The following is a 14,902-nucleotide window of genomic DNA, read 5'->3' as shown; positions in this document are numbered from 1 at the left end:
GAGCGAGAGGACGGGAGCTGACGGACACACAGAACCGGGCACAGCGCCCAGTGGGCTCCAAGGGGCCTCTCACTGAAGCATGCGTCTCACTAGGAGAGATGGGAGTGTTACCAGCAAACTGGCCAGACCCTGGGACACCTGGAGATCGGGGTACCTACAAGGTACCCCAAATAACTACTCCCATCTGCATATGTGCAAGTAATGGCCAGGCAGTGACGGAGAAGACAGGGTCCCGCTTCTCCAAGAGGGAGCATTAGCGGATGCTCTGTGGAGCCGCTAAACGGAATCCAACCCAGCGCACCCGCTGTGAGCGTCAGCAGCGTTAGTGATCGGTGGCCCGTGGGCCCCAGGGACTTAGTTCACGCAGCCCCTCTTACCTTGACATTGGTATCCCTGCTTTCCTATGACACCCCTGAAAAGAAGAATACACCCTTTAAGTCATTTTAGTAGGTCATAAACCGCACAAAGCCACCCCGTTTTGGTCCACCCACAAAGCAACCCGTACACTGGAGTCTACCTCGCAGTGTGATTTCACCCCCACGCACGGGCTGTCCTAATGCGACTCCTTCCGAAGGCCACAGAGGGCAGCCCCAGAGCCGGGAGGGACTGCAAGGTTTGGTCAGTGTCCGGGCTTGGTTCCTACACAAACAGCCCCTCCGGTGGGACCAGCAGTGCTCTGGAAAGCCGTTCTGTGGCCTGCGTGCTCTCTGCAGGCCCGGAGTCCCACGTGCCCCTCCTCGTGGGCAGTCTGGCTGCAGCTGGTGGGCACATCGCTGGCGTCCAGAGCGGGCAATTATAGGTTAGTCTGTGGCCAGGACTGGGAGTTCGATGTACCATTTGGGTGAAGGCCAACATTAGAAGTTCCTTTCATGGCCAAAAAGAGTCTCCTGGGGCCAGTTTAGGGTCAGTCAACCTGGCCTGAGCCCTGGCCTCAGTACCCCAACAACAACTGGTCAGGGAGCGCCCCAAAACGCCCGGCCTGGCGGGAGGAGCCAGAAGTCATTCGGCTACACCTCAGGAAGCCCAGGGCTCAGCGGTGTTCGCCGTGGCTCAGAGGAGACCTGAATCTGTAAGACTCTGCGTTCAGAGCCTAGTCCCTCCAAACCCACAATTCATGAACAAAAGACAGAAAATGGAAGTCAGAGGGCTGAGTCAGCCCTGGGAATGAGACCCGTCTGTGGGTGGGAGTGGGTGCTGTTTCTGCTGCAGTCGGGTTGAGTGTTCTGAGCTGTGTCACTCAGAACTCCATGCCAGCCTCAGTGACAGATCCTGGAACACCACGAGGACACGAGCCACTCCTGGCCACTCTGGGAATCCACGGCATCCTCCCGAGTGCAATTCAAAGGTTTCCCGCTGGGTTCATGCTGCAATTTGGCCTCAGTCCCTCTTCCTCACCGGATCCGAGTGCGCTGGCAAACCCCAGGGGCTTCAAAGAGCTCAGAGAGGTTGCCAGAAAGGCTGGTCTGATTTCAGGAAAACCATGAGCTTTCAGTTGTGCTGACCAGGGGTGGAATCCGACCTCTGACACTTCCCAGCTGGAGGACTGCAGACTAGTTTTGTTTTAATTTCTGAGCCTCAACACTGTTGTTAGTGGAATGAGGTTCATAATACCTAGCTCATAGGAGACCAGGAAGATTTAATTAAATGTTTCCAATGCCAGGAATCCGGCAGGTGGTAGGTATTCATTAAAAGTCCCCCTCCAGCCCTGGCCAGTTTGGCTCAGCAGTTAGAGCATCGGCCAACAGACTGAAGGGTCGCAGATTCAATTCTGGTCAAGGGCACATACCTGGGTTGCAGGTTGGATCCCCAGTCCTAGTCAGGCTCACGCAGGAGGCAACCAATTGATGTGTCTCTCTCACATTGATGTTTCTCTCTCTCTTTCTCTCTCCCTCCCTCCCTTCCACTCTCTTTAAAAATCAATGGAAATATATCCTTGGGTGAGGATTAACAACAACAACAACAACAACAACAACAACAAATCCCCCTCTGATCCCCAAGGCCAGTGCTCCGTATCTTTCTTGACCTCCCAAACAGGCCTACTACCTACCTATCTCTTATCTATCAAAATCCTAGTGATCATGAAAGGAGAAATGCCACCTCCTCCAAGAAGTCTTCCCTGAGCACTCCAGCCAACACTACTCTTTCACTCCGAAATCTCAGCATCCCAGCAGCACTAGTGTTATAACAGTTACTAAGAACTGCTTTGTATTAGCAATATTGGCAATCGAGTATTAACTTTATTATGGAAAAATTCAAATGTATACAAAAGTAGGGAGATGGACCCTTATGGACCCATCACCCAGCTCCAACAATGATCAATACATGGCTGGTCCTGTTTCTTCTCTACCCCTAGCCCCTCCCTGCCTCCTTCCACCTTATTTTTTAAAACAAATCCCAGATTCTTATTATTTTACTTGTAAATAATTCAGTTTGTCTATGGATAAGGGTTCTTTGTAAAGAAACCACACTCATAATACAATTGTTGGTTATAAAATCTTAACTCCTTAAATGTGATATATGGTATGATCCTAAGTATAAAGTCACCAGGGACCATTTATTCTCCCAAGCACCAAACACTCACTCAGCTTTCCAGGAAAGTCTTCTGCAATTAAACAAAGAAACAAAGCACATCAGCACTTGTTACACACAGTTCACAGCCCCCCACTTCTCGCCCCAGAGAAGGCAGCACTGGAGGCTCTGGAGAGGCCTTACCAGATGAAGTCTCTGCAGTGGGAGCAGTAGGTGGGCTGCCGCAGGTAGGTGGCCATGAACTTGTGGCCGTTGACCTGGTGGACCCTGCGCCTGACGGCCCCCTGCCGCTTCCTGGGCCGCATGCGCTCCCTGAACACGCGCTCTTCATTGTCCTTAGGGGCTGGGGAGGACAAGAGCAGAAAAGAAAACAGTCTGAGTTAGCGCACCGTGAAAGCGACCTCCTGCGGGCCAACTACTCCATCCTTGGGTGCCTGGAAGTGGGAAGGGACCTGGGGGGCAGCCTTTACTGCTGCAGGGACGGGCTGGGGGAAGGCCCCGTCTGTGCCATTCCCAACACCAGCTGCACCCTCAGTATCCACCCTCTCCCAGGTCTGCTCCAGGCGTGGCTGCTCGATCCTCCCCCAGCAGCTGCCCACAGTGCGGGTGTGGGGTCAGAAGGCTCAGGTTCGAATCTCCCTGCGACCTCTGAGCAGTGTGATCTCGCACAGCCAGTGTGCCCTGAGCCTCGGTGGGCATCACCGTCTGTGAACAGGGGTGATGGTGCCCACCCCATGGGGCGCGGCGTCGTCAGTGGTGTGACTTCTCTCCGAACCCTGCCATCTGGCTCAGAGAAGCCAGACTACAACAACAAAGAGCCTTTCCCGAGGGTCAGAAGGACAGGGAAGTATGAAGCCCTGAAAGCAGCCAGTTTCTAGGGTAGCTGTCTACAAGTCAGGAAGAGGGCCCTCACCGGAAGCCAATCATGCTGGCATCTGGGTCTCGGACTTCCAGCCTCCGGAACCGGGAGAGAGGCGTTTCTGCTGCGTAAGCCACCCAGCCTGTGGTATTTGTTACAGCATCTGAGCTGAGTAAGACGGTGACGCTAGCAGCTAGCACGTATCCAAACCTGCTCTGTACAGTGCGTTACATGCATTACAGGGAGTAACTCACTGAATCTCCGCAATAACCCTCCTTGAAGGTACTGCTGTTAACTCCATTTTGCAGGTGTGTAAACTGAGGAATGGAGAGTTTAAGTAACCTGTTCTTGTTAGTGCAGCTATGACGTGGCGGGGCCCAGACTCCAACCCAGAGAGCAGGGGGCAGCCAGTGTTTCGCTGCTCAGGGGCAGCCCGCTCTCCCTACAGCACGGCCCAAGCCCTCCTCTGACGGCTCTCATTATGGAAGAGGCTAGCTGCCTGTGGCTTCTCTGAGGGCAGGGCGGCAGGCTCTGGGTGCCCTGCCAGGCTCCTAGCACTAGTGCAGGCCCCAGAAGGCTGCCTGCATGGCACAGCTTAAGACTCACTGGGAAAGCTCCGTGTCCCCTGAGACCCCCTACCCCACTCATCCCGCCATAACAGTGAATCCCGGGGGAAAGCATTGCCCTGCTCGGACCTCTCGGAAACTAAGATTCCCTGAAGTGGAGATCACATGCGGGAGCCAAACGGCGTCACTCCAAAGGCGTCTGCCAGTCCCGAGGGAGGACGGGCGGCGAGGGGTAACACTGAAGCTGGAGAAAGGCGAGCCAGGAGTGCGTGGGCAGTGGGGTTCCAGGCGCAGGCAGCCTCGGCGCACACAGGAGGGCGGGGCACCGGGAGGCTGCATCCTCAGCAGATTAGGATGACCCAGGCGCGGGTCTGCTTGCACCCCTGCTTCCCGGCCCCCCGCCTGCCCACGTCCACTTCCAACTGGTGCTTATGGGCTCAGAGAGCCTCTGACACTGACTACCTCCTGGGTGTGGAAACCCACCACCTTCTGTCCTGCCACAGCCCAGGGGCCGAGGCCAGCTGAGCAAATTCTCACACGAAGACCCAGCTCTGTTTTAACACAGAGATATTGAAACACACATGTGTGCATGCACACACATGCACATACAGAAATATGGCAATCATCACTCAATTGTGCAGTCATAGATGATTTTCATTTCAGCTTCCCACTTTTCACTATATTTAGAATAGTCTATTTTTTAAGCTGGAAAATAAACGTGGTGATTAAAAAAAAACAAAAAACAGATCTATGCAGTAGCCCTTACTTGCTACGAACCTGATCTATACAGATCAAACCAAACACCCTGTCCTGGGCATCACAGGCGAGGGGACGGGAATCCTCTTTGTAAAAGAGCATGCTTCCATTCTTTCACAGAAGGATTCACCACGGAATATATCTAAACAGTAGCCAGCCCCTGAATACATTTAAGATGCAATTTCATTTATAAATCCCTCATATTTATTAGTTATTTTGATTCTGGAAAATTATATTTTCAGTTAAAATGGTGATGTGTGCAAGCTGGTTTCCCCCAAGGAGCACACTGTAGGGGAGGTACGGTCATCCCTGGCAGCCTCACTTCTCAATGTTTACAGAGGTGATCAGCAACCAAATGTTCTAAACCGAGTTTACATCGATTTAATAGGTAAATACTGCAACCAATTACTTTAACTCTATTTACTTTGAAAGACCTCTTGGAGAAGTGCACTGACACCTGGGGGGAAGGGTCCTTGGGGAAGGCGAGACAGACAGCCAAGGATAACTCCTGCTAAGTCAGGGTCTGATTGAACTTCCCCAAAGGGTTCTGTTTGCTCCTGCCCATCGACACTACCTATTAAGTCAGGTTTTACATCAAAGATGTGGGAAAACAGAAGGCTACAGGAAAGAAAGACACAAGTAAGCTTCATGTTTCCAATGAGGAAACGGGGGTCCCACGCCCCCCACCCCCTCCATGGACAAAGCAGCAGGACAGGCAACAGGAGAGGAGAGGTAGGGCCCCTGGCTGTGAAAATATCCCCAATACCGCACCCCTCTGCCCAGGGGAGCCAAGGGCCTGGCCATCGCCCACACGCACAGAACGAACAGCCTGGACCACAGGAGGAGGGAAGCCACGGGGTCCTCAGCCCCAGAGAAGGACACTGCTGGGGCCTGGAATCACCAATAGAAACTGGTCTCTTCGGAATCCCCACTGCTGTGCAGGGTCTCTGTTATAGTGCGGTCCCACGGGGGGGGGGGGGTCATGTGTGGTGTGTGTGTGCGCGTGCGTGCATGTGTGTGTGTGTGTGACAGAATTCACAGTAGTATGAACGTGATACAATTGATTTATAAATGTATGTGTGTATAAGATATCAATTAATATATAATGAAAAATTAAATTATATAACAGTATAATATTAGATTAATGTTTTATGATGAACACAGTATTATATATTATAATTATAATTAATATTTCAACATGATTATATTATAATTGTATTAATAATATAGATAATACATAAACATATATAGTTTTGTTGAGCCTTTTGGAAGTCTCAGACATAGTTATAATTTACTCCTAAACACATCAGCCTTTATCTCCTAAGAACAAAGACATTCTCCTCCACAACCACACTATCAGAGTCAAGAAATTTTATAGTTCATTTTCAAATTGCTCCAATTGTCCCCAGAACATCCTTTATAGTTGTTGTCTTAACATTTTTAATCCAGGAGCTAATCAGAGCTCATGCTGACATTTAGTCGCTATGTCTCTTTAGTTGCCTTAATCTGGAATGGTTTTCTTGACTTTTTTCCTCTGTATGACACATTTATGAAACGTCGAGGAGATTGTCTTAAGGAATGTTTCCCAATCTGGATTTGTTAATTTTCTCCCAATTAGTTCCCAGTTAAATGGCAAGAACACCAGAGAGATCTATGTATCAACAAGTTCAAGTAAATACACCAAGACCCCTACAGATAACTGTAAATGACAGGAACATACCATATATAGAAGGAAAAATATAAAATATTCACCTATTGGAAATTTCTCAAACGCAAAGCAGAGCAGTTTTAATATACCAACAACTTACCATTTAATACCTACTAAAGAAACAAATTTGTTTTGAAATGTATTATCCGCTAATGGGAAGGCCTCTGTGACACTGGGCTATTCATTCACGGCTACAGGCCACGTGAGAACATTTTCTGACAGCAATGCTCCACTTCAAGCAAACGCAGCAAAGACAGACATCGCCTTTGACTTGGCGACTCCTTAGGAATTTACCCGAAGTCAATAATTAAACAGACACAGAAAGCTGCACACTTACACCTTATTGACGTTTCCCCGATTGCGTGTCTATACTGGCCAACAAATAGAAGCAACTTCATTGCCTAACGTTAGGAGAATGGGCTAATAAATTACATTATATGGAGGGTAATTTAACAATGGTGAGGAAATACCATGCAGAGACATGGTCTGAAGCAGCTACGAAGTCCTCAGTAACCCCAGTCTCCAACAACTTTCCAGGCACAGGTTCCTCTTGGTCAGATTCATCTATAAACTTCAAACTCCTAGGAGCTTTTACACCCACGAGTATCTTACAGCCCCAGTGCTCAGAAGAATCCATGACAGGCTGCATGCAGGTGGCAGGGGCAGCAGAAAGAAGCCACACCTCGCAGTTAGTGTTCTGTGGACCTAACCTCTCCTGGGCCCTTTTCCCCGGGCAGACTTCTCAGACTAGACCGGGGAGCACTCACAGGCTCAGGGAGTGGCAGCCCCAGGCCCAAACCTGACACCACCTTTTCTGGCCAGTCTAATTACTGAAGGACTCACTACTCTGCCGTCACCTCCCTCACCCTGCCTCATCTCCTGCACAGAGAGAGCCAAGGAGACAGACTGAACACATGAGGTCAACGGCACCCTTAATCTCTGTGTTCTCGGGGTTCTTTTGGGTTAGGAATATCCACCAGGGAGTTTCTAGTAGGCCCAGACTTATGAACTCCTGGATGTCAGCACTTCCTTCCAGGGTCTGTGTAGCAAGACTGCCAAACCCAAGCATCAACCTTGCCCAACACCCTGGACGAGACGGACCAATACGCATGACCTCTGGGCACCGTTGTCATGCCTCACAGCAGGCTGGTCACCTGCCCTTAATGTTCAGGGCACACAGGGCCCTTCCCTTCAGCAAGTATGCTGTGGGATCTTTATTTTTGCTGACCTCCCTCTTTTGACCTCTTTCTGCCAGTATAGTTGAACTAGGTGTTAGGAGACGGCCTTTGCCCCAGATTTGTGTTATATCCTCAAACAAGTCATTTGATCTCTTTGAGCCTCTGTTTTTTATCTGTCGAGAGGGGGTAATATAATGGTTCTGCCTAGAGCCCAAGCTGGTTCGCTTCCTTCTCTCTCCCTACGCAACATGACACCTCATTACCGAGGAAGAGCGAAACAGTCTCTCCCCCACCCTGCAAAACCTACTGATACCCCTTGGTGTCCACCCTGCTGGGGTCCAGCTGCCTCCAGATGTTCCACACCTGCCGCTGGGAGTGAAAAAGAGAGTCAGCATTATCTCCCTCCAGCCCATCCATTAGGGGTTTTGGAAAAACAGACTCCGTCTTCAGACCTGGAACACGGCCAAGAAGGCTGGGCCGGGCAAGGAACTCCGACAGCTCCAGGACAAACGCCGCAGGAAGCGTGACTGGGTTGAGAAAAGGCTGGGGACCTCCGCAGAAGGCTAACCCAAGCAAATAATGAATCAGTCCTCAAGGCAGGTAATTTCACAATACAAAGAAAACAAGTCCATCACCCTGGTATTTTCGTCTAAATAGCACTCAAACCTTGGATATTTTTCAGAAGCTGAAAAATAGCAGCTAGCATTTATGGGGCCCCTGCCATGCAGTGAGCACCATTATAAGCATCTTACATCCATGAAGTACTATTCCATACACATGAGGCTCTGTTCCATACACATAAGGTACTGTTCCATATACATGAGGTACTAGTACATACTTACGAGGTTCTGTTGCATATACATGAGGTATTATTACATATGCAAATGTATGACTGCATACCCATGAGGTGTTACTGCATATTCATGAGATATTATTAGATATATATGAGGTGCTATTATATACCCATGAAGTATTATTACATACACATGAGATCTGTAAGCAACTTATACACATCCTCTAAAGCCATGAGGTGGTGTTATTCTCAACTTACAGACAAAGAAATCAAGGTTCCAAGAAGTTAAATAATGAATTTGTTGAAGGTCACACAGCTAACAAACAGTAAACGTCAGTTCCAGAGTTCCCACCCAGGCTCACCCATTCAAGCCTCCCGAGGACAGCAGAACAGCCTGGGTCCCACGTATGGGAGTCACCTTCCGCTGCTGTTTGCCTGCGTCTCCCCATGTCAGCCCTGGCTCTCTTCAAGATTTAGAAGAAAGGCTAAAGGGGACTTCCTGATTCATGGTACACCCACATCATGGAATTTAATTCAGTGGCTTAAAAAAGCAGATATGCTAAATCAACCAAGAAACAATAAATGGACAAAGAAAACCAAGAAACAGCCCTGGCCAGTTTGGCTCAGCGGTTAGAGCGTCGGCCTGTGGTCCGGAGAGGCCCGGGTTCGGTTCCCGCTAAGGGCACGTACTTCGGTTGCAGTTTGTCCCCGGCCCTGGATGGTCGTGCGGGTGGCAGCCACTCGATGTGTCTCTTCACGTCAATGTTTCTCTCTCTCTCTCCCTTCCTCTCTCTCCCTCCCACTCTATCTGTACAAAAAATGGAAAAATATCCTCGGGTGAGGATAAAAAAAAAAAAAAGAAAACCAAGAAACATGTATAGTTTGGATTTGCATAAAATAAAGAGAAAAGGATAGATATACTCAAACAACATAAGCAAAAATATACATTGAGGATTTCTATAGGGTATAAACTAAACTGTTCATGCAAAAATGTTTACTATGTGGATACTGGAGGCCAGGCACTGTCCTGGGCACAGAGCTGGGCCACAAAGGATGGACCATGGCCGTCCTCTGTTACTATTCTCAGCTATTCTAGATTTGGTCCTTAAGAGACAGGCTTCCCTAGGACAGGGAACCACCTCCACAGTCCAGACAACAGTGACTGGGGTGGCTCCGACAGGCGACCCGGGACCTCTCCACTCCGTCTCCGAGGAGTTCAATTCCCCCTAATGATTCTCTGGTTTGATTTTTATGGCCTTATTGGTAGGGGAAAAAAATCAAGATCAAATAAAAGAAAAATAATGAAACTAGGTGCAGAAAACCAAAGACACAGTGCCTTTTATTTTGCCACGAGGAAAACAGGTTATATAATATGTTCAAGAGAAACAAATGCCTCATGACAGCTTTAACTAGTGAGTAAATATTTATGCGATGCCAAAGGATATGTTCCACATGCTGTACTCACACAATACATTAAAGAGAAATTCGGTTCAAAACAGGAAAGAGGAAACAGCGATGAACTCCCCGAGCGAGATTATCCCCGCTATCTGTATCTTCCCAGAGAGCCCTCGGTGGATCCGATGGCTGCCGGGGGGCTTGGGGCTGTCTGCGTGTGTTACTCCGAGTGTGTGACCCGATGGCAGGCACTGGGGGCATATCCAGAGCGGCATCTCAGATTTCTCGTGAGCTGCTCTCTTCTCCCTCTGCCTCAGTTCTGAATGGTCTGTGCTGTGTTCATGGCGTTGCTTGTGCTCTGTCCACTTATTAAAGCAACACTTAAGCTAGTTTTGTGCTTTATAGGAAAAAAAAAAAAAGACGTGAAAAAATCAGGCACGGATAAGGTTGGGAGGGCACCCCTAGTGTAAACTGAGGGAAGATGCAGTGATGGCTGGACATGGGGATGACCAACGAGGAAGAGTCCAAGGGGGAGAGTGGAGGGCAACCCCCAACCGCACCACGCCACGCTCTGGTGCAAAGCACATGTGGACACGGAAACCACTGGAGAGCAGGGATTCACTTAAGCAGGAAGTCGGCTTGCCTCCCACCCATCTGCACTCATTCACTCATTCCCTCCCCCATCCATTCAAAATGACATGCGGGAGCCACTGAAATGTTCCTGCATGCCGCTGGTACCCGGGAAAAGTCACCACTTGCCAGAAGGAAACCACAGAGCAGAAACCCTCCAGGCAGGCCTGCTAAAAGCTCAAAGAGCATCCACAGCCCAGGAAACCAGCCAAGTGGGGCACCCGCCAGGGGCGGGGCCGGAGTCCCTGCTGGTGCCTGTGATGGGCCTGTGATCCATATCACAGGAAACTGAGCTGCTGCTGAATTCCTGGGCACCTGGGCCCTGTAGAGCTCGTGTCCATGAGGCCGGGTTCTGTCCCCTGTTTGTGCCTCTAGAACGCTGCGCTGCGGTACAAAATGCCTGAGGGAGACCAGTGTCAATGCCAAGTGAGGGCCGACATCCCACTCAAATACATAACGAGCCTTTCTGTAGAAATTTTTTTTATAAGCCCTATGAGTGCAAGGCCTCAAAAAATTAGGTAAAAACTCAGAATTGTTCCTCTCCAAGGAAATCTCTAGTAAAAGGTGAAAGATTTACAGGATCAAAGAGAAGCCACAGGATGTAATAAGCCTTTCAATGCTACAGGTTTCTAAGCTAAAAGGGGTGGGGTTGGGGTTGGGGTAGGAGTTAGGGGTTGGGGGCAGGGTGGGGTTGAGGTTAGGGTAGGAGTTAGGGGTTGGGGGTAGGGGTTGGGATTGGGTTAGTTAGGGGTTGGGGGTAGGGGTTGGGGTTGGGTTAGGGTAGGAGTTAGGGGTTGGGGTTAGGGTAGGAGTTAGGGGTTGGGGGTAGGGGTTGGGGTTGGGTTAGGGTAGGAGTTAGGGATTGGGGGTAGGGGTTGGGGTTGGGGTTAGGGTTAGGGGTATCTATTGGAAACCCCACACCTATCCAGCGCAGCAGACATCAGCCACCTCACATTATCCAGCCAGCAGCAGGCAGAGGTCAGGAAGATTCGAGCCGAGCAGCTAAGCTCATACCCTCTAATGCCCAAGTGGCCTCCACCCACCTGCCCCGAGCTCTACTCAGCTTCTCAAAACTAAGTGCCTGCATGATGTCCCCAAATACCACAATGAACTAACTTTTCGGTTTCCCCAGCTTCTTTGTGAAGGCAGTTTTGAGCCCTCACTAATGTTTTCAAAGTTAAATTTTTAAAAGAAAAACCCTAGCCTATCCCAGAGCACTGGAGTCCTGAGCAGGGTTCCATGAGGCTGACCAGGTGGGTCTTTCTTAAAAGAACCCCTGGGAAAGGAGAGTTTCCGGTAATCAGAAGGTTATAAAAGAAGAAAATACAAGACAATGAAAGAACGGTAAGACAAAGGAGATGAAGAAAGATGATTATTGAGTCACAAAGCCCATGCCGGCAGCTGGCTAAATGAACTCCACACCTTCCCAGGAAGCAGGTAGACTTGCCTTAAATAACACACACTCCCCAGGGCTCTGGTCTGTGTGTCCAAGAGGTGAGCTCCCCTCCTCCCAGCCCCCTCCCAGTAACCAGGCCACTAGTCTCCAGGGCAGGGGCTGGGGGATGGCCGTTCCCTCGGAAGATTAGCACAGGTGAGCAAGCCCAAGGCTTTCTACACAAACACCTATACTGGCCAGAGCTCTTGCGCAATTTATATCTACTCTCTTGTCATCAAAACCCGCTTAAATTAAACTTTTCTTATAAGATTCTGTTCCATTGAGACTGGGACCAAAACTCTGCACGTGAAGACAGGGATAAGGAGGTCAAAAGCAGTAATGTTTTTATTATTTGTTTTTTTGTTTTGTTTTTATCCTCACCAAAGGACATTTTTTGATTTTTTTTGTTCAGATAGAGTGGGAGGGAGAGACAGAGAGAAAAACATCAACGTGAAAGGGACACATCGAGCGGTCGCCACCCACACGACCCAACCAGGGCCAGGGACAAACTGCAACCGAGGCACAAGCCATTAGCGGGAACCGAACCCAGCTCTCCAGACCGCAGGCCAACGCTCCAACCGCTGAGCCAAACTGGCCAGGGCATGTTTTTATTAATAACTGAAAACATCCCATAATCCAACCTCTGCTCTGACCTCTCCCCCCGCCCCCAATGTGTGTCCCACTCCCCCCCACCCCCCCGGATGCTGGCACCTCTCCTCAGCCAGGGACACTGCAGTGTGGGAAACCTCATGACTTCCCAGTCACTGCTTCTTGGGGCTTAGAAACTGCTATCTGCTCCCGAGCTGTCTTCCACGGTGATACGAGAATGCTGGGGAAAGAACACTCGCCATGTGAGGAGAAAAATATGTTTCCAACAGCTCTGCAAAACAAGAGACGTGGCCACACTTGGGACTGCATAGCTATAAACTCCCAGGCAGTGAAGGCGAAACTGCCAAGGGGAACAGAAGGGAGAAAACTCCTTTTTCCCCAATGTTGATGAACCTAAGAAAATAGTCTGAGGCCACAGATTCTTAAGGAAGATCCAGTTAGCTCAGATCTTAGTGCTAATAAAGTACAAGTGGAGATCAAGTTCCCCAAATAAGTTATCTTTGTCCAGAGGGGAAAAAAAATGGCTGGCCATAGGCCCTGCCCTGAAGAAATATCAGCCAACTTCTTGAAGATATACATTCTTAGTCACTAGGGTCCTGGAGAAGAAGTAGTTATGACTCAACATTACCCAACTCCCATCCTGTACCTTAAAACCTCAGGGCAGCCCAGGAGTTGTGACTTTACATACACAAGGTAGCATTTTCCTAACCCAGAAATCGGGACCCATCATACAGTGAGGTTACCTGCCTGCTCTTTCAGTAGGTCTTGGCTAGAGCAGTAAGTAGATTAGGCAGCAAAGGTTAAGCTGAAGTCAAGGTCTACCAACAGTCTCAAGAATCCAGAGACAGATTAGCACTGCCCCTGGCCAAAGCACCTCGCTCCACGTCTCTGAAGTGCAAGCAAGTCTGGCTATCCCCAAGAGCTCATGAGATGCCTAAGAAGAGAGAACTGAAGTCCATCTAAAGGAAAGAGACAAAAAGGAATTTCAGTTTCTGGGAGAAATAAGAAAGGGTGGAATGAGGGGTATGGTATCCAATTTCCAAGATGATCCCCAGTGACCCCTGACTCCTGGTAGTCACACTTTTGTGTAAACGCTTACAAGACATAGAGATGACCTGCTGACTTGTGTAACCAAAAGGATTTTGCAGAAATGACAGAGTGTAACTTCTGGGGCTGGGTCAGAAGAGACATTGCGTCTTCCACCTTGCTCTCTCTGGGATCACTCAGTCTGGAGAAAGCCAGCTGCCATGACACCAGGATGCTCAAGCAACCCTGTGGGGGGCTACATCGGGCGGCAGACTGGGCCTCCTGCCAAGTCAACACTGACTCGTGAGCCGTGTGTGTTGGCCATGATGGAAATGGATCCTCTGGCCCCAGGCGAGTCTTCCACTGAACACAGCATGGCCAACATCCCAACTACAACCTCACGAGGGACCATGGGCCAGAACCATCCAGCTAAAGCTGCTGAATTCCTGACCAACATAAACTGTATGAGATAATATATACTCATTATTGTCTTCAGCTGCTAAATTTGGAGTGATTGGTTACCCAACAATAGGTATCTAATTCAAGAGAAAATAGATAAACCAAACAGGAGAGATGTAGGGTAGACATTGGAAGGAGCGGTTTTTAACTGTGAGAATAATTCTTTCCCTCAATAAATATTTACTGAGTGCCTCCTAGGTGCTAGGTACTGCGCCTCTGCTGTGTTACACATTAATCCTGCCTGTAGAGAGAGAGAAAGGAAGAATAAATATTGACAGGACGGGTCATATCAGAATCGCAGTCACATGGATCCCTGTGATATGTAAAAGTGAGTTAGGCCGACCTGGCTTGTGAGAGCCGGGACATCAAAGACACCAGTGTCCTAAAAACCAGGTTGATCCCTGTCGCTTTCGGTTCCATGGTGTTAGCTTTAGCCTTTAAGCTTGAGGCTTTCAACCCTGTTAAAACCCAGATCCCCCGGGAGGGCCATTATGAGTTTAGCGTGGATGAATCGCAGATCCTTTCTGGAGTGGTTGTGCTGGGAAAACAGGAACATTGTGGGGCATGAAGGGGTGCAGGACCTGCAGGGAGAGCGGTGGCAGGAGACACATTTTGGAAATGTTACAGTCAAAAGCGAATGGGTACTTGGCTATCTCAAGCAAAACCAAGATCGGTTTTTTTAAAAAATCGAATAATAAAAATAATAATCACCATTTACTGTATAACATGTGATTAGAACATACTTTTCTCTACTTCTCTGAAGGACCCTACCAGATTGGCATTGATGTCTCCACCATGCAGACCCGGAAACTGGGCTGAGAACCTCGGAGTGACTTGCCCAAGGGCACGCGGATATTAAGTGCAAAAACCTGATTTCATACCGAGGTATCTGGCTCCAAAATTCACGGTCTCCCCACCCAACAGCACATGTTAAAGAGTATGGAAAGGATATCATTTTT

General features: G+C 49.2%; 1 protein-coding gene and 1 non-coding gene across 4 annotated transcripts in view; both read right to left on the bottom strand.

Moving 5' to 3' along the window:
• The window catches only part of PRKCE (protein kinase C epsilon), a 483,491-nt gene that overhangs the window by 175,788 nt on the left and 292,801 nt on the right, over window positions 1-14,902 (bottom strand). For all 3 annotated transcript variants that reach the window (XM_036262555.1, XM_036262554.1, XM_036262556.1), the window contains 2 exons: window positions 2,713-2,872; window positions 378-412 (listed from right to left, as the gene is read on the bottom strand). In XM_036262555.1, the coding sequence (XP_036118448.1) occupies window positions 378-412; window positions 2,713-2,872 (195 nt within the window). The remainder of the gene's footprint in view (window positions 1-377; window positions 413-2,712; window positions 2,873-14,902) is intronic.
• Window positions 10,901-11,015, bottom strand: LOC118631335. Its single transcript, XR_004959806.1, has one exon. It is a non-coding gene; the product is annotated as a U5 spliceosomal RNA (small nuclear RNA).

Source organism: Molossus molossus, unplaced genomic scaffold (assembly GCF_014108415.1).
Source record: "Molossus molossus isolate mMolMol1 unplaced genomic scaffold, mMolMol1.p scaffold_m16_p_15, whole genome shotgun sequence".
In the NCBI taxonomy this organism is placed as follows: Eukaryota; Metazoa; Chordata; class Mammalia; order Chiroptera; family Molossidae; genus Molossus; species Molossus molossus.
This window is presented reverse-complemented; position numbering and strand designations above follow the sequence as displayed.